This window comes from Gracilinanus agilis, chromosome 2 (assembly GCF_016433145.1).
Source record: "Gracilinanus agilis isolate LMUSP501 chromosome 2, AgileGrace, whole genome shotgun sequence".
Taxonomy (NCBI): domain Eukaryota; kingdom Metazoa; phylum Chordata; class Mammalia; order Didelphimorphia; family Didelphidae; genus Gracilinanus; species Gracilinanus agilis.
In genome coordinates, this window is record NC_058131.1 from 311,116,506 (window position 1) to 311,141,505 (window position 25,000).

At 43.0% G+C, this 25,000-nt stretch overlaps 1 protein-coding gene and 1 non-coding gene across 2 annotated transcripts in view; one reads left to right on the forward strand and one right to left on the reverse strand.

Moving 5' to 3' along the window:
• The window catches only part of PEPD (peptidase D), a 263,825-nt gene that overhangs the window by 16,519 nt on the left and 222,306 nt on the right, over window positions 1-25,000 (reverse strand). Inside the window, exon 12 of the mRNA XM_044664186.1 lies at window positions 22,612-22,760. Coding sequence (XP_044520121.1) covers window positions 22,612-22,760 — 149 coding nt within the window. The remainder of the gene's footprint in view (window positions 1-22,611; window positions 22,761-25,000) is intronic.
• On the forward strand, window positions 15,708-15,811 carry LOC123238347. Its single transcript, XR_006505546.1, has one exon. It is a non-coding gene; the product is annotated as a U6 spliceosomal RNA (small nuclear RNA).

Consider the following 25,000-nt stretch of genomic DNA (forward strand, 5'->3'; position numbering starts at 1 on the left):
AGACAGACAGACAGACAGAGAGAGAGAGAGAGAGAGAGACAAAGAGAGAGAGAGAGAAAGAGAGAGAGAGAGAGACAGACAGAGACAAAGAGAGAGAGAGAGAGAGAGAAAGAGAGAGAGAGAGAAAGAGAAGGAGAGAGAGAGAGAGAGAGAAAGGAGAGGGAGAGAGGGGGGAGAGAGAGGAGGAGAGGAAGAGAGGGAGAGGGAGAGAGAGAGGGAGAGAGAGAATGTCTGTGTCAGACACTGCCATTCTAAATATGAGAGACAATGGATTTCCCAGATAAAAACTACATAATTAACTACTAAGAATCCGTGGCAGCAGTCTTCATATCATGATTTTGGAAGAAAGCACTTCAGCTTGCCTGGAAACATGATGTTTGAGGGGGCAGGTGTGAGGGTAGACTATGACTGGCTGATGTGCTAATGGGAGTTAGCCAATGTCACTGAAAGGCACAGAGAACACAGTTTTGTATCTAGGCCAAATTTGTCCAATACTAAGGCAAAAAGGGATTACTTGAGTGAAAAGCCTACCATGTCCTCAATCACATGGTCACATAGTATCCTAGGGGGTAACACTACTGGGGAAAGTTCACCATTACCGTTTGGAGGGGGTGGAAACAGAGTCATTAAGATTGCCACACTGACTTTGTGTCAGATCAGTGATCTAGTCAGTCCTGCATATACCAGGTGGAGGTTTGCTGGGAGAGCCCATGTCACCATCATTGTCAGCTTTCTTCTGTAAGCTCAGACAAATAGACCTTCAGGTCTGATGGGACCCAGAGGGGTCATCCTGCCTTATTTCCTAATTAGATCTGGTCACATCATCCCTTGCCCTCCACAGAGCCTTCTGCTTGATGCGCAGTCTTCTTTCCAACTCTGTAGTCCTTAAGATGACAGCAAAGAAAACAAGCAGTGCGGACAGAAAATCTTCTGCCAGTTGCCCAGGGGAGACCAGAGTCAAGAGAGAATAAAGAAGGTGGCCTTGGAAGACAGTCTCCTCTCATTAAGCCACAGAAGGAAAAGCAAAGATGTTCCCTTCCCCCACACTCAGGCCCAGCTCAGTGAGGAAGTAGGAATGTTCTTGGGGCCTCGATACCTTGTGTAGAGGTAGATACCAAAGGGTTTATGGCTTTCAAACCTGCTGACCCTAAAGATGACAGAATCACCATTGATGTGAGCCATTGGGGCCAACTGAAAAAAGTCAAGCCTTGGAGTGAACTAGGACCCCAAGGGGTTAAACTGCAAAGGTCGTGCCTCTCCATGATAGGCTATCAGCCTATCACAGATACACAAGATCATATGCCAGAAACATGAGCTCTTTCCCAACAGGAACTGCCTGAGGCAGCAGACCCTGACAGGACCTACTGCCTAAGCTGGGGGCAAAAGAAGCATATACCTTAATTACATCTTCTTGGTTACCTGGGAGGAACTAAGTCCCATTTTAGACCCAAATAGTCCAGACAGCCCAGAAAGGCAGCATTTGGAGCCAAGTGACTCAAGACTGTATGTTTACATGGTCTCTAATGCCCTGGAGAGTGAACAACTCCCCTTCTATTCAGTGCTATGTGGACTTGGAACCAGAGAGTCTTGGCTGAAGCATCAGAAAACTTGCAGAGGGGGCAAGGGTATGAGAACAATTTGTCCCCTCCCCTATGAGAAGGATGATCATCATGTCAGTAGAACTTTGGGGCCCAAGTAACTCATCCCTCCCTCCCCTTGAGCTGGACATAGGCCACCTGATTCAGATAATTCAGGGGGTCTCGTGTATCAAAAGATCAGCCTTAAAAAATGCAGCTCTGATTGGGGTATACCAGAGGCCACCTGGTAGAATGAAAAGAGGTCTAGCCTGGGAACTGGGAAATGTGATGAATCACATAGCCTCTGTTGACTTGAGTTTTCCTCATCTATTATATGGAGATCTGGGTCTTTGCTCTCTCTCATGTTAGAGACTTGTGGACATCCCAGGAATAATAAAGTTCAAAGAGCTAGGATTCAAATCCAGGTCCTCTGACTCCCTGCCCTTCTCTCACCACCAAATCAGAGCCCTTTCACTACCCAATGCTGCAATGCTCACATGAGTTAAGGGATGTGAAAGCAGGATGGAGTACTGCAAAGAAGTCAAGGTTCATTGCTATAAGCAGCCCGGTTAATATTCCTAGTACTAGGCTAATGAAGTGTCCAGGAGCTCATAAAATAAGTGATGCCCTAGTTCAAATAGCTCCCAGGATTTAGAGGTGAGTGTAACCAGCAACTTGTTGACCAAAGAGTCACGTCTTTCTACACCTGCAGCTAGCTTCCTGTAAAAGCATCACTTTCTGAGAAGCCTGAGATATCTGGACAACTAGGGCCTCTCAAAACCACGGCAGGCCAGGCAATATATATGCCAAATGACTTTTTTTAAAAAAACACTTATCTTCTGTCTTAGAATCGATACTCTATACTGATTCTAAGGCAAAAGAACAATTAAGGGCTAGGGAATGTGGGTTAAGTGACTTGCCCAGGGTCATACAGCTAGTAAGTGTCTGAGGTCAGAATTGAGCCCCAGGACCCCTCCCACAAATGACGTCTTTAATTTGGCTCTCCAATTGGGGGAACAGGCAATGTAGCTCTGATCTGTCCAGGGTGAGTTGACTTGGGACACAGGAAACTCCCCTTCCCTACACCCACCCACATGGCATCTCAATCCAATTTCTTGCTTATGAACAAGTGATCAGGGACAGCAGGTCCCCTTAGTCTCAGGGACTGCTTCTGTGCTCCCAGGCAGAGCCCCTGGCAGTGGTTCTGTGCTATCCTATCCAACTTTTTCCTGACCATGTGCTCTCTTTTCTGCCCCCAAAAGAAAGATATGGAGGAGAGGTGTTGGCAAGGACCCTTAAAGGTAGCCCAGAGACAGAATTTAAGACTCAGCCATAGCATTTTCTAAGACTGTTTGACACTCCTGAAATAGAGACCCTAGATCTGTGGCCTAGGAGACATTCTTTAAAAAGCCAAAACAGCAGTTTATCAGACTCTGCCAGTCATGGGATGAGGCTGTCTTCCCACACATTAATTTACAATTCTTAAACATGCTTAGGGACTGGCTAAGTCCTGCAGGCTGCAAACAGAGACCTGCAAGACTGACGTGGCCTTGGACTCTTGGAAGGGTGCACTAGGTGAGTCTACGTTTGATGAAATCTGCTGATTATTTTCCTACTCTTTCGATTCAGCTTCCTCCCCACCCCCACTGCCTGTGTCAGGGCTTGAGACCCTGGGTTGGCTCACTTTGTACACAATGGTGGCCACCAATCCCATGTCTCAGTTGTAGCATGGGACATGGTACATAAAAGTGCCGACCTCTTCTTAAGACAGGAACCGCAATGACTCTGAATTCTCACATCAAATACCCAGGGATTCCACTGGGTTTTCATTTTTGACCTCCTGACACTGTTCCCACACTTTGAAGAGAACGCTGACCATGGTAGGGATGGGGCAGTTATTCAGAATGCATTTTTATTCACATCAATTTAAGGATTCCTAGGATTTAGGTGGAGAAGAGCCCTTGGAGACCATGTAGTCTCTCCATCCCCTGCCTCCATTTTACCTCTGAGGAAGGAAGGAAATAGATATTTAATAATAGCACCTACTATATGCGAGGCACTGTGATGTGTTTTATAAATATCTTATTTACACCTCATTGCAACCCTGTGAGGCTATTATTATCCCTATTTTACAGCAGAAGAAACTGAGGCAAAGCTTATTAAGGGTTAAGTGACTTGCTTGGGGTCACACAGTTAGTGAGTCTGATGTGAACTCAGGTCTTTCTGAGTCTAGGCCCAGCACTGTGTCCACTGTGCCAACTAGTTAAGGAGAAGGGATCTAACATGCACAGGTAGGAAGCAGATGACTGGCATTCAAACCACAGTCCTCTGACTCCTCAAATCTGAATCCATAGTACTGTCAGTCTACAATTCAGTCTCAAACTGAATTCAGTTCAATTCAACTAAATTTAACCCAACAGTCACTCACCAAGCCCAAGCCCATTCTCTCTTTTGCGGTCTTATTAATGAGCTGAACTAGACTAGTCTTTCCTTTGAAGAGCTAACTTGGAAAGTTTTCCTCACAAGTCATCCCTAGTCGCACATCACTTCAGGGGACAGTCTTTTTAAAGTTCCAAAATATCCTTCCCAAAAAGCTTTACAAATTTTCCTACTATCAATCAAAACAAACCCAAAGCATACACCCAAAGGTCTTGACAAGTGCTACAATCACTCTGAGTGCCTCTGAGCCACCCCCTCTCTCCATTCTTGCCCCCCTAACTCTCCATCTTAGCCTGCTGAGTTTAAACCAAAGACCTTGGGTGATTGATATAGGAAAGCAAGCATTATGAACAGTGGCCAATCTTGTGAAGCTCTGACTTCAAACGCCCACCCACTCACTTAATTTCATTAGCTGAACTGGCACTTGGTAAGTCAAAACCTTAATGAGAACCCCAGTCTTTTGTGGGGGAAAATCATAGTGGAAGAACTAACAGCCTGACCATCCGGTCAAGGGGCTAAGGTATAGCTCACCAGGGAAGCACTGTTCCCCTGGGGTGAGTTTCCTTCCTGGTGTGGATATTGTCTCTTCTCAGAATTCCAGCCCCTAAGCTTGGCTGGGCCCTGCTCTTTGAACCACTCACACTGGAGATGCTTTCCCTCCCCACAGGGTCTCACACAGTGCTTCCTTGGCTCTGGCTCCATTTTTTTTTTTTTTTTTGCATGTGTGTGGTTATAATTGTGACAGTGATTAAACCACAAAGAACTTGGCCCCTTTGTCTGGCCCGGATGGCGATTACAACACAAACACACAACACAGCAAACAGCAAACTGTGGCAATGTTGTGCTAATTTCTCTCTGAATGTGTTAAGGTTATACTTCAGCTGCAGTGCCTGTTGCCTGTTGCTAAGGGTAAAAGGTCCTGCCCTCCTGATGGGGCCTCGGCTGCCAAGTCACGCAGCCCGGCCTGTGGCAAATGGGTGGCAAGACTTGAGAGTCTTGGATGTCTCGTGAGCTTCCAGTCTGCCAGGACCATTCCAGACCTTTCTTTTGCTCCTCCAGACACAGGCTGACTAAAGGCATTCAGGTGGCCTGAGCAAACACAGGAGCTACAATACGACTCCGCTCTCACAGTCCTCAATCCAGGGACCAATACTACTACCTACAGGTAAAGGGGAAGAAGAATTCCCATCTCTTATGGTAGTATAGTCTGGGGTAGACATAGCCTGGGGCAGTGAGTGCCCACTTCTATAACTGCACATCCACAAGGGTAGCCAGGATCCTGCTAAGCCTGCCTGTGACCAGACCAAGAATTACATCTATGTGTGAACTTTCTTGCAACAATATAAGTATTGCCAAATATAATTACTTCATTCTAATTGAGTTGAGACTTTAAATTTGTACCTTGTTAGCTAACTATGTGACATTGATCAGATCACTGAATCCTAGTCTTAAATTTCTTTATCTGTAAAATGGGCAGAATAAGCGTGGCACTGTTTACCTCACAGGGTTGTTGTAGGGAAAATGAACACTAAAGAGCTAACTACACCAGAGCTACTGTGATTATTGATGGATTGTTCAGCCATACCAATATCTTTTTATGTTTTTTCCTGTGCTGGGCACTTTTACCCTCAAAATATAGTTTCCTCTTCAAATCCCAAGGCTTTATCAAATCATCTTTTTTCTTTTTTGCTAATAAAGTCTATTGTCAATAGACAACAAAGTACAAAAAAAAAAAAACTACCTTAGGGATTTACATGGGAATTTTTTGCCCTTAGAGATGTGACCTTGTGTTTCAAATGGCCTTGTGTTCCTCTTTGCTCCCCACTTTTCTTATGTGTAAGTTTCAGTTCCTTAAGTTATGAAATATCACATAATCCTTCAGGTAATCTCTACAGACATAACCCAGAGTCTTCTCCCAACTAGAGGGAAATGGTAGGTATCTGGTTCCCGCCAGCTTTCAGGATGCCAGTGAAAGGCTCTCTAGAACATCTCTTTTTAAAAAATAGAATTTTATGGACACCTTTTGTTTTGATATGTTTCATTTCCTAATGAATATATAACAAATCCCATTGCCCAAGCCTAGCCAGAACCATCCCATATTAAGAGCAATATTTATATCAGGGTCCATGAACTTTAAAAAAAGTTTTATAACTATTTCAATATAATTATATATAATTTCCCCTTGTAATATAAACTTCCCTTGTAATCCTATGTTTACGTATTTAAAAACCTCAGTCTGAGGAATCCATAGCCTTTACTCAACTGCCAGTGGGGTCTATGACACAAATAAAATTCAGATCTTCTGAGCTGTATAAGTTCTAGCAGGGTCTAAGCATTTGTCTTTATGGAAAGGCCCACTTGTCCTAACAATACAAGCATGAAAACATGGCCCTTCTTTCAAGGAGGAGATGACAATGAGATAAGGCACTGGATTTCTGGAGACCATGAAGACACAAAGAAGGGCTGAATAAAACCCGTAAGCAAGGTCTCACATGCTTACCTCCATTTCCCAAAATGTGCTCAATTTTGAGCACTGGGAAATGTCACTGGTTTTCTTTCCTTATATCAATTCACAAGACAACAATATTCTTTTAGCCTTGGCTGTGAGACTTAAAAATGTACTCCCTGCTTCTCCACAGTGCCTGGGCACTCTCATCATCACTCATGAACTTCCTGGGAAGAATGAAGCCTGGGATGGTGGGTGAGGAGAGGTAAGGAAGTAGGGGGCCCATAGAGCATACTATGATACACTTATCTTGCCAAGAACGACAGCTGGAGATGCCGATCTGGGCATCATTTCACAATGTTTATTTTTACAAAAAACAAGGGCTTCCTCCCAATTCCTTTCTTTTCCTTTCAATGGCCAGAACTCTGCCATTAGTCCAACCCAAAATGGATAGGAGTGCTGGGTTGGGCACAGTAATGAGTCTGCAGTGAGCTTGCATGCTTGAAGAGCAACAAGGCCTAATGTCTCACATGTCAGATTCTCATCTATGCAGAGATGTGTCAGGGGTGGGAGGAAGCCTGCCAGGCCTGGAGCAAGGGGATGGAGAAGGTGACCTCACCTCAAGAAGTTTTTCTTCCCACACCTCCTGTCAAAGCTTAACTGCTCAGCATCAGCAGCTCAGACAGACCCTAGCCTGATAACTCTGGCCAAGCTGTGCTCTGTTAGAACAACGAAAGGGGGGAATGAGCTTCTCGGCCTCTAGCTGAGGAAGTAAAGACAATGGATGTGTTTTTGTTGTCCTGGCCTGCCCGCTCCTCTCCAAGGCCCCTTTACATAACCCACACAGGCTGAGTTGGTAGAAACCAATCCCTCACAGCAACTCTGGAGCCTATCTGGAATGGCTTCCTGTTTCGGAGACTTTATGGAAATAAACATCAGCATCAATCAAACACCATTCCCGGCTGGCCAGTTCAAGGCTGACAGCAACCGCAGTTTCAGTGGGGATGGAGAGAGCTTGTTAAATTGTTGAACCAGGGGTGGGAGAGGGAGAGGCAGAGAAAGGGAGATGGAAAGAGGCAGAAAGGGGGGGGCTGCTGAATGGTCGCCAGTTTGACCTAATGTGGCTGTTCCTCAGGAACCCTTTTTAAGACAAAGAGGTCATTTCATCTGGGCCTAGAAGGAGAGGCTTTTGGGGAAGAGGGGCGGTGTATATGTGTGGATTCCCCCAAATGCCAAAGGAGGAGTGAGGTGAAAAACCTGGCAAGCTATTGAAATTGTTGTCTCTGTCCCACTTACTGAGAGGGTTGCTGAGGACTTTCACAGGAAGGCTCCCAAAGCACTTACTCACTAAAGTTTGAAGATGGGGTTTGGGGGTGGGGGAGAAAGGCAGGAAACCAGCTGGCAGAGAGCAAAAGATGACTGCATACATGAGAAAGGTACAGCCAAAGTTGGGGTCAGCCCCTATAAGTTATAAGTGTTTGGGGAACTTCAGTGCCCAACAGGGCAAGGATGAGATAGTGATGAGTCCAGAGGAAAGACACCTCCCTGCCTGCTTCCTCAGGGCTCAGGTCTAGCCCCTTGGGACAAAAGAGTTAGAAAATGGTAGTAATGTTCAGTCTCTATCCCATTCCTTAGCACTGTTGTGGTAAGGGATAGACCCCATCCAGAGCTCTTATCCCAACACATGGTTTAAGGATGTGACTTTTACTTAGAAGGGGGAAAAAAATCACATCCATTTGATGCCAATGTAACTAGTCCCAGATGCATGGAATCAGACAGGTAAAACTTTAAAAGTCAAACCCACATGTATTAAAAATGTGCATGTTCTTTAAATTCAACAATTGCAACAAACAGGATGCTCACACATCAGTAGGGTTCCTTACCCAGATCTTCAAAAATGCCTATTACTAGAAGGTAAGGGATAGGGCAGAATCTTGGGCACAGCCTCCAGGCTCTCTTCAATGAATACTCGCAATTGAGACAAATATAAAGGCCAGGGAAACAGATAGGCCTAAATCCTATGTCTAGCCATAAACTCTGCCTACATCATATTGATGAACCAGCAGGGCTGGTCCATCCACTCGCCTGTCTCCATTATCAAAAGCTCATACTGGCCAGGCTACAAGATCAATTTCTCCACACCTTACATTCTAATTACCTGGAAGTTATCTGAGCTGTATTCAGTTATGTGTCTGGCTACACCGATCAAGCCATAGTCTCACCCAGGACTCTTTGTCTGTGAGATAGCTGGTGGAGTCAGTGATGCAGTCTGAGGCTGGAGTTAAGAGGTCTCTTTGGGTATGGGGTCAAGGCTCTGTGTGTGGCTGTGACAGTATTGATTAAATACTCACATAAAATATACTTTCCAAGGGCCATTTGCTACTGACCACAAATGAACAGGAAATGGGCATCTGTTCCTTGACCTCAGCTTTTCTCAATCTTCAAAAGCCAGAGATTCCAAAAGCTAGCTCCCAGGAATTCTGGAGACAGTAATGGAGATAGAACCAAAGCAAGTCTGTGCCCATTATAAGAATATGTGGATGAGAAGTGTCTTTCAGAAATTGTAGGTAATAGAAGAGCACATATGCATGCACACACATGACATGAGATATATACATATATACACATATATCTACACTAAATACACACACACATACACACACACACACATATATATACATATAAACTTGTGACTAGCAAGAGGTATCCTAAAGTTCTGGTGGTGGGAGAGAAAGCTTCTAGTCAAAGCAATATGTGGAGAGATGAAAGTCAGCAGCAATCAAGCATGGTCTCCCAACATCCCATGAAGAAGGCGTTAGGGAAAAGTTGTTAAAGACCCTGGGAAAGAATGAATGGACAGCAAGTTACAACCACAAGGTGGGATTTACTTGGCCTTAGTAGAAAAAAACAATAATCTCTTTGAGCAATGAGAGCCTTTGGGTGGCAGCACCCATGGGGTGGGTAAGCATGCAAAGAGTCCAGAGGCAACATGGCCAGCAAAAGGAAGCAGAGCATGCAGAAAAGGAGGCAGCCACACCAGGAAAGGAAAGAATGTGACTATGAGTTTGTGGTGTTTGAGTGAAACTGATACATGATGAATTCAGCACTTGTGGACATTCTGTGGTTGGTTTGGTGGTGGGGAAAGAATTGTAAAAATGCAAATATGTAAATATGTTCCATAATAATAAAAATAATTTAAAAAAACAACAACAAAACCTCTGGCCAGAGTGAGCCCCTACCGAAAAGCATGTTATTCATCTTTAATGACTTCTATTCCCTTTATTACTGTCTTGCACTAGGACCTGGTGACCTTTCATGCTGACCCCATCTGGACATGATCACCCTTCAAAACTAAAATTTAGGATAGACAATAGCAAGTATTAGACAAAAAGTACAAACAACTGCTTATTAGAAATCTAGAAATAAAGTCAATTCCTTAAATGCAACATGTCCAAAACACATCTTTTTTGCTAAATCTTCCTTTCCTTCAAACTTCTCTATTTTTGTTGAAGGTAGTGTAATCTTCCCAATCACTCCAGTTTCTAATTTCAGAGGCATCTCTGACTTTTGCCCAACACTGATCTCCCACCTCCAATTAACTGCTGAGTCCTACTGAATCCTCTACCACATCTCCCAAATCCAACCCTTTTCCGCCATATCATTCACTAGCTGGTAGCTCCATTCATTATGTTGCCTTCTACTGGTCTCTCTGCCTTCAGTGTCTTCTCTCTTCAGTCCTTTCTCCACAGAGCAGATAAAATCACCCTTCTTAAGGCACAGGTCTGACCCATTAGTCTTCTTCCAATTTCTAAATAGCGCTCACGCTCTCTCCCTCCCTCCCTTCCCCTCCCTCCCTCCCTTCCCCTCCCTCCCTCACACACACACACACACACACACACACACACACACACACACACACACACACAAGGACTGATATGCAGTATAATACAACACATTATTAAGCACCAATGATGTGCTAGAGAAGTGAATATAAAATAATTTGGGAAGGAAATTAGATTGTGACTTTCTTGAGAGGAGGCACCATCTTTTGCCTTCTTTTGTGGCCACAGTTTAAAAAAAATCTCTTACTTTCTGTCTTAGGATGTAAGTAATGGTTCCAAGGTAGAAGAGGGGTAAGAGCTAGGCAATGGGGCTCAAGTGACTTGTTTAAGGTCACACACCTGGGAAGTATCAGGGTCCAGATTTGAAACCAGGACATCCTGTCTCTAGGCCTAGCTCTCAATCCACGGAGCCACCTACCTAGCTATTTTTCTTTGTAGCCCCAGTCTTTAATACAATGCCTGGCACAAAGTAGGCACTTAATATCTATTTGTTGATTGATTAGTAGAGGAAATGATATTTGACTTGGGCCCTGGAGTTCCTTTCTTAGCCCCCTTTGCTAGATTATTATTCATATTATGCTACCTATTGGTGGGTGTTCTCCAAGGCTCTGTTCTAGGATCTCTTTTTTTCTGTCTTTACTTTCTCAGTGATAGTACCAGCTGATTCCCAGATCTATATATCCAGACCTAGTTTCTCTCCTGAGCTTCAATCTCATGTCACTACCTGCCTTTTGGACATTTCAATCAGATATCCCAGAAACATTCCAAACTGAACATGTCCAAAATGGAATTCATTATCTTTCTCTCTAAATGCACCCATCCCTTTTGTAGATAAGTTGCTATTTCTGCCCAAAACTCCTTTTTTTTTCTTTCTCATCACTGAGAGTCACAACTTCAATACTGTTCTTTACTCTTCACTATCCCTTGACCCACATATCCAAACAGTTGTCCACCCTTGTTTCTGTCTCTACAACACTGGTGCCATTCATCCTCTTCTTTCTCTATTAACAGCCATTGCTGTAGTTCAGAAACTCAGCCCCTTTTACATAGACCCATGATACCAAACCTGTGGCATGAGTGCCAAACCCCTCCCTCCTTCATGGTCCATTACTAGAAAGGCAGAGGGATTTGAGAGTAGCTGCTCCCCTCCCCCTCTCCACCATGCCTGATGACATTTTCTCCACATGCCCCGCCCCTTTTGCCCAGCAGCCAATGGGAGCACACAGGGTATAAGGTGGGCAACTCACAGGCAGCAGAGCTGGGAGCAGAGTGCTTGGGCCACTCCCCTCCCCCTCTCTACACTCACTGAGGACATTTCTCACTTCACCCACTCCTGCACCCAACAGCCCAATGGGAGCTCTTTCTCCCTTCCCTATGTGGGGTAAGGCTAGGGGGTGGGGGGCATGTGGCATTCAGTCTGGGGGGACAGGCATGGCACAGCATGTTGTCTCTAAAAGGTTCGCCATCACTGACCTAGGCCATGAGCCTCCTAAATGTCTTCTCTGCCTCAGGTCCATCTCTACTCTCATCCATCTTCCATACAGCTATCAAAGATATATATACATACATACATATGTATGTATGTATGTATATACACACATATATACATACATATATACATATACATACACACACACACACACACACACACATATATATATATATATATATATAAACCTTTACCTTCTATCTTAGAATCAATATNATATACATACATACATATGTATGTATGTATGTATATACACACATATATACATACATATATACATATACATACACACACACACACACACACACACATATATATATATATATATATATAAACCTTTACCTTCTATCTTAGAATCAATATTTTGTTTTGGTTCCAAGACAGAATGGTAAGAGTAAGCAATGAGGGTTAAGTGACTTGCCCAGGGTCATACAGCTAAGAAGTGTCTGAGACCAGATTTGAACCCAAGATTTCTTATCTCTAGGCTTGGCTCTCAGTCTACTGAGCCACCTAGCTGCTTCCAAGATATTTTCTTAATTCACAATCTGATTATGTCATCTCTCTTTGACTCTCACTCATTCCACTGGCCTTTCCATTTTTCTATGACCAAGTACAATGCCTCCATTTGGTATGTAAAGCTCTTTATAATCTGGCCTCTTCCTATCTTTCTTGTTTTCTTATATGTCACTCCCTTTTATATATAGCACAGTCCAACCATGTTGGCCTATTTTTTTTAATTTAATTTTTATTTTTAGTTTCACATTCTGTCCCTTACTCCACCCTCTATTGAGAAGGTAAGAAATAGGATACCCAACATATATCTACAATCACACATTTCTGCATTAGCCATGTTCCAAAAAAAAAAAAATCAAGAAAAATAAAGGAAAAAGATATGTGTCAACCTGTACTCTGAATCCATCAATCCTCAATCTGGAATAGTACTGAATATCATGAGTCATGCTACTCTATTTGTTGTTCCCCACATGTAATACTGTATTTCCCATCTTCTAATCCCCAGTACCTGCAATAGTCTTCTTCCTTACCTCTACCCCTCCAAATCCTTGGTTTCCTTCAAGACTAAGCTCAAATTCCACCTTCTGTGGGCAGCCTTTCTCAGTCTTCCTGAGCCACTAGTGTTTTCCTTTCTCTCTAAGGCACCCTGTACATACCTAATATATTGCCTGTTTAAATACATGTGGTCTTCCCTACAGGAATGCAAACTCCTCAAGAGCAATAGTGAATACTTAATAAATGCTTATTGATTGAATTATTAAAGCTTGTTCTGATTCCCCAGTCTTTTCCTTCATAAATTATTTTTGTATTTATATGCCTGTACATGAATAGGCGCACACACACACACACACACACACACACAATATACCTCCCCACCCCCCATTCTCTTTCTTTCTCTCATCTCCCCTGTAGAAGGTAAGCTCATTGAGGTCAGGGAGGGTTTAATTTTATACATCTAGTTGCCAGCACAATGCCTGACACAAAACAAATGCTAATAAATGTTTACTGAATGAAGGATTGATTGCAGGAGGGGAAGAAGGCATTTTAGGTGAAGGGCAATAGTCTTCATTGAATCCAGGCTAATGTGATAATGGGAAAGTCAAAGGATCTCCTCTACCTTCCTCCCTTTTCCCACTTCAGGTAACAGTGACTTTCTAGAGAGAATGCCCACAACTCTCCTAACACAATGGAGTGAGCCTTGAGGAGCATTTTTAACATAGTTGTGGGAGGAGCTATTTTGGGGCTGGTACAGAGGGCCAGCTCTCCTGTTCATCTGATAATGCCCCCAGTTTTGAGGGCAAAGCAGCCTTGCTCTGGGCTTTCAGGCATTTTTTGTAAGGCACAAACACTGTAAGTATTGCTTGTTCCTTGAGGATGAGAAATAACTAAGAAAAGTGAGTATAAAGCTATTTGTGTATCTAGAGGATCTTAAGGTACTGTTGGGTAGGAAGAGACATTTGAAAGTACCTCGAAACCTGACTAAAAAGCATGGCAACTAATAGCCTATGGTAGAACCATCTGAAGGGTGGGAGTAGTGGTGCCTATGTTCATGAGTTCCCCAACCCACAGGAAGACCCACATCTTCCATCACTCCTTGTTTTCTGTGCCTGGCTATTCCAACACTGCCTCTTACACAATAGTGAGGAATGTACCCTCAGCCAAGCAGGATCATCTGTGGTCAGTGTCTCAAACTTTTCAGTTTTGCTGGGCTATCATTCCACTATATTCATTTCTCAAACTTCAGGAGCAGAAGTTTGGATTGGGTATTAGCACACTCTTTTTTTTTTTGCTAACCCTGGAGAATTTGGTGTTATTTCAATGATTTATTTATTTATTCAATAATTTATTTTTCCTTGGAAGGTAGAAGGGGATGGATGTGCAAAATGTAGAACTGTGTGTATCTTGGCCCAGGCACTAAGCACAAAACCCCTAAATTCATATTTTGCTATTATGTAGTTCGGGGTCTTCCCAATATTCTGGAGTCATCGCCTGCTAATTGATTAGATCATGGCCAACATAAACAATAAAAAATTATCCATGAGGGAGAAGAGTTCTTCTCTTAGTCCCATGCTACAGAAAGGACTCTAGATCAGCTTAACAACAGCACTTGTATGGTTCTTAGTGAAATATCCTTAGTTATCCTATAAACAACTGTGTTAGCTCACAATCTCTCCCTTTTCTTGTCCCTGCATTTGCCCAAGATGGAAAAAGACTCAGAAGTTTATGACACCAAGACTGTGGATTGTCCTTTGAGGGAGTCAAGGCATTATAACTGCCTTCACAAGTAGAAAAGGAAACTTCCTGGACACTTTTCTGGGTTACCAGTACAGCCAGTTCTGCATTTACTATGGACCTAGTAGATAACTGAAATTCACAGGTAATCCATGAAGTCTAGAAGAGGTAACAGCAGCAATTTTCTCCTAACCAACTTCTTGCCAGAATTAATTCAACTGGGGTGAAATGAGTGAATTGGGGTTTTCCCCCTTCTTCAGTGCCCTGCTGTGCTGCAGGGAGGTGCCCACTCTGGGTTGAGAGAATCCACAAAGAAGTTAATAAGCTTCTGAAGTAGGAAGCTGAGCCTTCCTTTCCTGTGAATGACAGGAGTCAGATGGGGAGGTGATCTCTGCTGAGAGCATCTGAAGAGAGCTCTCTTGACCAATGATTTCTTTTTCTCTACCAGAGTTTTAGTATTTGGCTCAGTCAGGGGTCCAGTTGACCAAGAGGACTCAGAATTTAAGAACTGAGCCTTTTCTGAGGCACAGTAACTAAGCAGAAATGCTGCCTGGGGATCCTGGCCTGGGCAAACCAGTTGGCAGATGAGAACAGGGTAAGGGGAAGGAAATCTGTGAATATAACATTTGCAATAAAGGTAACTGTTGGCATCCAATCTCTCACCCCGCCCCCTTCCCTGAGTATCCACCAAAGCAGGCTCACTATCATGAGCTTTGCTTCACAATAGCTGCTGTACACAGATAGGCAAGCTGAGCCAGAGAAAGATGACTGAACTTGCCCAAAGCGCACAGACTATCAGGAGCAGACATCCTCTTAGTACCCAAAGACAGCAAAAACAAAATCTAGGGACCAGCCAGGGTATAAACAGCAGTTCAGCCTCTGCTGAACTAAAAGATGAGGGAATTTTTAAGGTGTCCACAGAACCAGGATGACTTTATGTCGTGTGAGAGATTAGACTCATCAAATGGATTGACTTAATTAAAAACCTTCAAAAATGAAGAAGCACACACTCAAAAAACCTTTGAGATACCAAGCTAATTTAGCACAAAATCATAATTGATAGTGAAGTGGATAAGGAAACGACCAGGAACTCTCTCTCTCTTCATCTACTTGTCTCCAATAGTCTCTCTTCTTCAAAATGTCCTCTTAGTGTTCCCTTTGGCAGCATATATATATATATATATACATATATAAAATTGGAACAATACAAAGAAGATTAGCATGGCCCCTGAGCAAGTATGACATAGAAATTCATAAAGCATTCCATATTTGTCTACCTGCCAAGACACACACACAAACTATATGAATATAATTACAAAATATTTTTCACACAAATAAAGATAGATTTAAACACTTGGTGATATATTAATTTCTCATGGATAGACTAAGCCAACATGATAAAAATGACAATATTGCCTATATTAATTTACTTGTTCAGTGTCACACCTATCAAACAATGAAAGAAATACTTTATAGAGCTAGAAAAAAATAATGAAATTCATGTGGAGGAACAAAAGGTCAAGAATATCAAGGGAATTAGTGAGAAAAAATGAGAAAGAAAAGGGCCTAGCAGCACCAGATCTCAAACTATACTACAAAGTTGTAATCATCAAAACAATTTGGAAATGAGTAAGAAATAGAGAGGCTGACCAGTGGAACAGATTAGGTATATACATTATATCGAAGCAAACAAACACAGTAACCTAGTTTGATTTGATAAACTCAAATATCCCAGCTAGTGGGGCAAGAACACCCTATTTAAAAAATAATTGTGAAAACTGTAAAATAGTCTGGTAGAAACTACAGTTCTGCCTTTGAAATATGTCTTGTATATGCCCCCTTTTCTATTACTGCAACCAGCCTATAACGGGCATTCATCACCCCATTCCTGGACTTTTATAATAGCCTTCTGGTTGGTCAGGAACTTGGTTAGCCACTCCCCTACCCAATTGCTGAGTATACCCTCAGTTTCCAATTTTTTGCTACCACAAAATGCTCTGCTATAAATGTTTTTATATATGAGTCCTTTCCTTTTTTCTTTGATCTCATTGGGGTATAGACCTAGTAGTAGTAGTAGTATTTATTAGTCAATGGGTATGCACAATTTAATAGCTTTTGGGACACAGCTAACTGTTTTCCAAAATGTTTGGATTAGTTCACAGCTTTACCAGCAATGACTTAGTGTACCTATTTTCCTTCAACCCCTCCAGCATTTGTCATTTTCCTTTTTTTGGCATCTTCACCTATCTGATGGGCATAAAGGTGGTAACTCAAGAGTTTTTTTAATTTACATTTCTCTAATTATTAGTGACTCAGAGCATTTTTTTTTCATATGGCTATTGCTAGCTTGGATTTCTTCCTCTAAAAACCCAAATGCCTATTTGTATCCTTTGACCACTTATCAATTAGGGTATGGCTCTTCTTATAAATTTCATGCTGTTCCCTCTGTATCTTAAAGAGAGGAAACCTTTATCAGAGAAACTTGCTGCAGAGTTTTTTTTTTTTCTGTTTCTTGCTTCTATTTTTAGCTGCACTGGTTTTGTCTGTACGAATAAGCATGAAACAATTCTGAGGTACCACCTTTACACTGGGAAATGTAATTAATTAGAGAAATGAAAATGTAAATTAGGCATGCTGAACACATTAAACGGGACTAGAGAAAGGGATATGGGTTTGAATCACAGCTCTTTCTTCTGGAATGGTTTAAATTCTGGGCACCTAAATGGGACTACAGGTGGGAAGGGGTAGCAGGAGATGAACCCCCTTCAACGTCACAGCTGAGAAAAGGTCAGGTTCTAGCAGGTCTTAGCCATACCTATTTCTAGAATTTTTATGGTACCCCCATGTGACATGGGGGGCAATGTGGTCCCCAATATCCAAATTCTCCGGGCTTTTTTGGGTTTTGTTTCCTAAGAAAGCTTTTTAAAAAGTTGTGATTGACATATCAATCTCTTTAAAGACTAGGTCTATGTCTGGTCTAATCCAGGTTTTCATAGTAGAAGGGGAGGATAAAGGGTCTCTAGGCCGCCTACTGGATAATAATTGTGACTACCTTGGATAGTTATCCAGAGAGGCTGACTCTGGTCCTCACCAGATCTCCCTACTGCTCTCTTCCTACCCATTGTCTTTCCATTGAGATAACAGGGATTAAAGTCAGCCGACTGCTTCATTCCTAATTTGGAGAAAAGAAATGCCAGGCTGTCCCCTAAGGTGGGCAAGAATGGGGGCATTTCAGCACAAACATGTCTGGACAAGGCTCAGAGCACTGGGATTTTTGGACAGCTGTCTGCATCCTATAAAACAAATGATCCCATGGGGTTTTAGTGATCCTCCCTGTCTCCGAGGCTGGCCAACATTCTTTTAGTGCTGTGCCCTGGCCCAGCTTGGCTGTAGAGCCTCGATGGGAATCCTGTGGGCCAGAGGTCAAGCTGAGAGGCATTGGCACAGGGACAAGGATGGATGAAGATGCAGTAAAGCCAATCAGCAGGAAGATGCCAGCCAGCTCGGATGTTGGCATATTCCCAAAGGCTGAACTTAACGGTGATTCATTGGGGCTAAGTGTCATCTAGCTCAGCCACAAAAAACCTAGGGGGTACCAGGCACCCTTCCTTTTTACTTCTCCTGCTATTCTTGTCTCCTTGCCTGACTCGTACCTGGCATTGAGAGATGTGGTACAATGGAAAGAGCTGCCATGGGGGGATGGTGGTAGGGGAGAGAGGTCTGGTTGCTACTCTCAGTTTTATTATGAAATGTGAGACTAGATATTTCAGCTAACTTCTCTGGGCTCAGTCTTCTTATCTATGAAATGGGGATAAAAGCCTTTTTCAAATCTAACTCTCAAGGTTTAGGGATGATTATAGGAGCATTCTAAATATAAGAAAGTGCTTTACAATGAGGCTTTATAATTACTCATTCTAGGAGAGATCTATGCTCTGCTCAGTTCATCTACTTTCTAAGCTAAGCTGTAAAAAAGCAGGCAAGAATCTTAAGAGGGCTCACTCCAAAGTGGATTGAGGGAGACACAACTGCTATTTAAAGAGGTAGCCCCCAAATAAGTAAGGATTCAAAGGGAAAAACAGAGATGTTGGCTGGCAAAACAGTTCTGCTGCTGACTTCTCTGGGTGCTTCACGAAAACAAACAAACAAAAAGCCCAGGTCCCAAGTATTAAATCTGTTTTTGATTTTCTTTTCCATCTCTGCTACTTTCAGACAATGCATTCTTATATAACTCTCAGCTTCATAGATAGGCTTCTCCAGATGCTGACAATCTCATTTGGGACTGGAAAACTAGTTTTTTTTGCTTTGTTTTTTAAACTTACAGATAAGTAGGACTAGAGATGGGAGCAGGAAAACCACCAAAGTCATGTTTTTCCTCTTAAGTAAAATTTAAGTACCCGAAGCTAAAAAATATAGTTTTTTGTCTTTGCATTCCCAATGCATTGTACATAAAAGGTGATTAATAAAGCCATCACTTCCTTGGACAAAGTGCCAGACTATAAACCACCAGGTGCAAGACTTCCCTGACTGTCCCATGATTCTCAGATATCCCCCAAACTTACCCCATTGCTGAAATCAGGCCCTTGTCTAATCTAACCTATAAATCTATAGATAGAAATTCTTTTTCTTGGCTAGAACCTGTGTGGGCCAGCTTCTCAGACTGGCCTGGATCTCTTTTGGAGTGGATGTCCTTCATCAATTGTTAGCTTTTCATTTTGAGCCCTCCTTTCCCCATGCCAATAGTTGCTTTTTGGTTTCTGATATCTGAGAAAATTGAGGGCACTTGAGAACTCCCTTCTTCCATTTTTTAAATTTCGAAATCCTTTGACTTATATGTCCCACTATTCTCCTTTTCCCCAGTCACTAACAATGACCTTTTTTCCTTACCAAAGTCAACTGCTCTACACATGCCCTTGATTTTATCCTTCCAACCTTTTTTAGCAGATTGTAGCATCAACCATTCTCCCCTTATTCTTGAACATTCAACTTATCTCCTGTCGGATTCTTCCTTATTGCCTTCAAACAGGTCCAAGTCTCCCCCATCCTTAAAAAAGGATCCTAACACCTTTGGACTCTCATCCTATATCACATCTCCCTTTTTCAAATTCCTTGAAAATGATGTCTGTATTTGATGACTCCATTTTCTCTCCTCTCATTTACTTCTCAACCCTTGGTAATCTGGCTTCCAACCCTGTTTCTCAACAGAAACTACTCTCTTTGATGTTAACAATGATCCTTTAACTCTGTAGCCTCATTATCTTTATTCATATTTTTTGATCTATCTGCTTTATTTGATCCTGTTGGCCATTCTTTCCTCCCGGTTGCTATCTTCTCTAAGTTTTTGTGATACTACTCTCCTGATTTTCCTCTTCTCTATCAGATTGCTCCCTATTTACTGGTTCATCATCCATATCATAGAAATAGGAAGGTAGGTAGAAGGGAGGCGGTAGCTGGGCAAGATTTAGGAAATGACTGGGCATGTGGGGTGAGAAAAGACTAGAAATCCTTGCTTTCAACCTTTCATTATTATGAGGTGTTTTTTTTTAAACCCTAATATCTTTATATATATCCTTCTATATTCATTTTATTTGTTATAGGGTTAGGCAATGGGGGTCAAGTGACTTGCCCAGGGTCACACAGCTAGGAAGTGTTTTAGGTCAGATTTGAACCTAGGACCTCCCACCTCCAGGCCTGGCTCTCAATCCACTGAGCCATCCAGCTGCCCCCTATGAGGTGGTTTTGACAGAAATAGGGAACTTTGGAAGAAGGAATGATTTAGGGGAAGGAATGATTTCAGTGTAGAATATGTTAAGTTTGAGATGTCACGGATTTCCAGTTTGAAATGTCCAATAGGTAACACAGGAGACAGACTAGGGCTAGAGCTGGGAGTCATCTACATAGAGTTAACTTCATGGTAGGTGATGAGATTACCTAGAAAGAGATTGTAGAGGAAGAAGAAAAAAGGGCCTAGGACAGAACTTGGGGAAACAACATCTCTTATACTTGATCCCTTCTTTTTGGATATATGCTATACCATTTTAATTAAGAACCTTATCACCTCTTGCTTAGATGATTGTAATAGCCTCCTGATTTGTCTCTCTGCCTCATATCTCATCCCATTAGAGTCCCACTCTACACTTTTGCTAAAAACTAATGTTCCATAAGTGTTCCAAATGGACCATGTCATTCCCTTATCCAACTAAATTCAACAGCTTCCTTTTGCATAAATTCCTCTATTTAGCATTAAAAAAACAAAACGCTCTTACTTCTGTCCTAGTAACAATTCTAAGACAGAAGGGCAAGGACTAGGCAAGTGGAGTTAAGTGTCTTGCCCAGGGTCACACAGTCTAGAAATGTTTGAGGCCAAATTTGAACCCAGGTCCTCCTGACTCCAGGTCCATTGAGCCACCTACGTGCCATCTCTGTTTAGCTCTTAAAGCCCCATACAACTTGGCCCCAACCAACCTTTCCAGTCTCAAAAGATGTTACTCCTTCTTCTGTACTTTGGGATCTAGTTAAATTCGTCTTTTCTCTGTTCCTCATTGCATCTTTGGTTTCTGTGACCTTGCACTGGTCACCTCCCAAGCTTGGCGCTCTCTCTTTAGATCCAATCTCAGAGTCCCTCTTTTCCTTTAAGATGTAGCTCAGGCACAATCTTCTGCATGAAGCCTTTCCTGAGTTGCCTCCTCCAACTTCTAAAGTACCTTTGGATTTAACTACTTGGTACACACGTGTGCTTATTCATTTTAAATTTACATATTGTGTATATACATTATATATATTTATGTAGGTATATGACTGCTCCCCCATCCCAAATAGAATGGAAGATTTTTACAGGTAGGGATTGTTCCATTTTTTGAACTTGTATCCCTAGAGCCTAGCATTGTGCTCGGCATGCCAATTAATTGATGTTCCCACATTGGAGAGGCCAATGGGAACCGGCCAGAAGGTGAAAGCTAACAGACAGATGGGGTAGGGAGACACTGATAGGCTTTTCCAAGCTTGGCACATGAACTATCAGGAAAGCCTGGGCTATAGTTCCAAGCAGCAAAACTAACCTTGACCTCCTATGTCCAGGGATGATGCTTGTCCCCTAGGAACTGCCTGGCAGAGATCAAACAACTATGTGTCTCTTGGCACCTTCTTCCCAAGCTTTCTGCCATATACCTACAGAAGCCTTCTGTCAGCTCTGAGCTTTCCTTGTTCCTATGAATATAATCAATCACCAAAGGAAAGAAAGATTCCTCCTGCTATGTTTCTCATAGGAATGCTGATTATGGCGCTAGGGAGAACAGTAACTATCTCTTTTCACCAGTTGCCAACATGGAATCAAATGCCAGTAGCTTAAGTTAGTACTCGTTTTTCTGTTTCTGTCACTTCTCAGAGAAACCAAGGCTCCCTTATCTACTTCCACTCTTCACCCCATGCCTTCCCCACAACACACAGATATACACACAAAAAGCCTTTCCTTTTGGACAAGTGTAAGACAGAGAAACATCCATAAAACTTTCAAAGCCCACTAAAGGTTTAATACCTAAGAGTTCAAAATTCTACAGGACCAAAGCAATTTCAGATTCTGTGTTTCCTAACATCCTAGAAGAATATGAGATTTAGAAGAAAGCTCTGAGGGTATCTGTCCAATCTATACCTGACACTGGTCTTCCTTCTACTCACTCTTCAGCCAGTGGTTAATGCAGCTTTAGCTTGGAAGATCTCAGTGATAAAGAACCTATTAAATCCTTTCCACTTTGAGACAACTGTAATTGTCAGCAAGTTTTCTTCATGTCAAATAGAAATCTACCTCTTTACAGACTCTGGCTCTTAGTTTTGCCCTCTATTGTCAAGCAGGAACTAATTCCCCCTCCCTTATAGGCCTTTCCATCTCTTCCAGCCCCTCTAAGTCACTGTCTCCTCTTTTCCCAAGAGCCCCAGATCCCACATCAGGAGTTGAAAGGGCAAAAGGAAAGGGGCTACAAGGTCAGGTTCTCTCTACCCCCGTCCTCCACTGCCCCTAAACCCACAGTGTCTCAGACAGAGCCTGGCACATTTCCTATCCCCTTCAAGCTTCTCCTCTACCTGGTTTGATGGCATTCATGACAGCCCGGCAGGATCTCAGCACGGCTTCATAGATGGCTTTCTGGTCAGGGGTGAATTTCCCATTAGCAGGGAAGGTGCAGGTGATATCAGATGAGAAACAGTAATATTCACCTCCCATGTCAAATAAGCTGAGAGAAAAAGGAGAAAAAAGAGATCATACAAGAGGCTTTGGAGAAATCTCCCTCTACCCCCCACCCCCCTCCATGATTTCATCATTTGAACAATTCAGTCTCTGATGTGGGTCTAGGCATGAAATACTCCTCCTGCTCTTCCTTTGTCCTTTACTCCCTGGTCACAGAATTGGGGGGTGAGGTGGAGATGGAAGAGGGGACACAACTCCACTGACTCCTGCTGACCCGCTATCAGCACAAAAGGGGAGTGCACAGTGGGGTACTGTGGTGTGAGAACCGGGCAGTGCTTGATTACTCATACTCTTCGTATAACAGAGGCATGCAGAGATAACTGGCATCGACTAGAAATCTGCAACAGCAGCAAACGTCCATCATCATGAATATAACTTCAATTGAAATAAATGTTTCTGTGCAATAGCTCTGGACCTAGAGTAAGAGCACCTAGGCATAAATAGGAATGGCTGCTCCACTTGGCTGGCTGACATCATGTCAGTTCCTGTGTCCTCCACGTGGGTGACAATGGAAGGGCTCTTTGTGATCAGGACTTCCTATCCTCTGCACTGAGAGCCAGGGGTGAAGGAGCAGGCAGGGTCAGACTGCCCTGGTTATGGCTTTACTTTTGCTGCTATGAAAATGGAGGGGAGTGTGTTCAAGTGACCTATGCTCCTGCCTGGAACCCCCCACACCATGTGTGACCCCCAGTCCTCCCAGGCCCCAGGCCAGAGAGCCTTATGTTGGACAAATCTTTTGTGCATGGCTCCCTGAGGAGACATCTATCCCCTGGACTGGCAGGCGGCCCTATAGGCCACTCTGGTCATGTATTACTCACTCCAGGAGAGCGAGAAAGGGCAAGCCAAGCTGAACATTTGCCATCTTGAACCCCACAATCTTCCAAGTAGAGCTGAGGAATGGGAACAGGGTTGTGCCTCCAATCCTCTGTATATATCACAAGGCTCTAGAAGCTATTTCTACCCACCATAGATCGTCACAGCCAATATGTCTAAAAATCAAGGACTATGATTTTCTGCAAAGCTATACTACTTTACACACAATAGGTGCCCTTTGAAATACTTGCTGAGCAAAAGGAAGCCAAACCCCTCAGGAACCCCCTAACCCCAAATTCCACCTCATAAACTAAAACACTTAGAGGCTCAAAGTCAACTTCTTTCAGGGTAAGGATATTTTAAAGGAGAAACAAACTGGCAAAGTTCAGATCTCCACTGTGGTACTAGTAACTGGTTCTAGGCAAGGATGTAGAAATTGTGAGAAGACCATCTTCTAGACTAGGGATCTTTCTCAGGAAACCCACTCCTATTCCCTTGAAGAGACAAGGGCAGGTTCACACTATAGCCAGGTTGGCAAAGTGAAGAAGAGAAGGCCAGGAATTGGGCAAAGAGAGGGCTTTCCATCCAAATCCCCATCCCCAGGGCACACTGTGGTGGAAGGAATATTCGAAATATGAATGTGTTCTCTCTGTGGAATCTTGGCAAGTTTGGCTCTATCCAGTGTAGCCTCCCCCCAGGGTTGGGAGTGACTAGGTCGACTACAGAACTGTTAGGGAGCAGGAATGTGGCAAGCCCATACCACAAAGAGGATGATGGCTCCCTGTGTTGGGTAAACTTCTGTTTCCCCTGACTCCATATATCCTGTGAACTCTGTCCCTCATTCTCTCTCTCCTTGGGAAGTCTGAATCCTGCATAATCTGGGCCAAAAGAGGGGAGCATTTCAGCAAATTTGTCAGAAATGGGGAAAAAAACCAATTGCTAACAGAAAGGAAATGGAGAAGGGGGCAAGAGTCTAAAGGATATAGAGTCCTTACGAAATATAGCAAACTTTTATTAAGATCCAAAAGCTTAGTGTAAAGAGAGAGCAGTCCCTGCTCTCATGGGAATTATAGAAGGAGGACAAGATAAAGCACAAGCATAGATAACTATAATATACACCAGCTCACACAGCATGGAGTTCTTTAAAAATTCCCCTTTATTGGTTAGGGAGGAGATGATGAGGAGAAACTAAGAGGTGGGGGCCATCATGCCCACTCTCAAGGGATAACCATTGCCAATGTCATTAACTATGTGGCTGGAGGGCCAATCATGTTCACAGGTAATTGACCTGTTATGATAGAAGTCATGACAGAAGCAGCAAATTGCCATTGCGAAGCACCTAACTTCCACTGAAATAAAGCCAGCAGGTTTCACTGGAAAGAACACTGCCTCTGGAGTCGGAGCACCTGGATT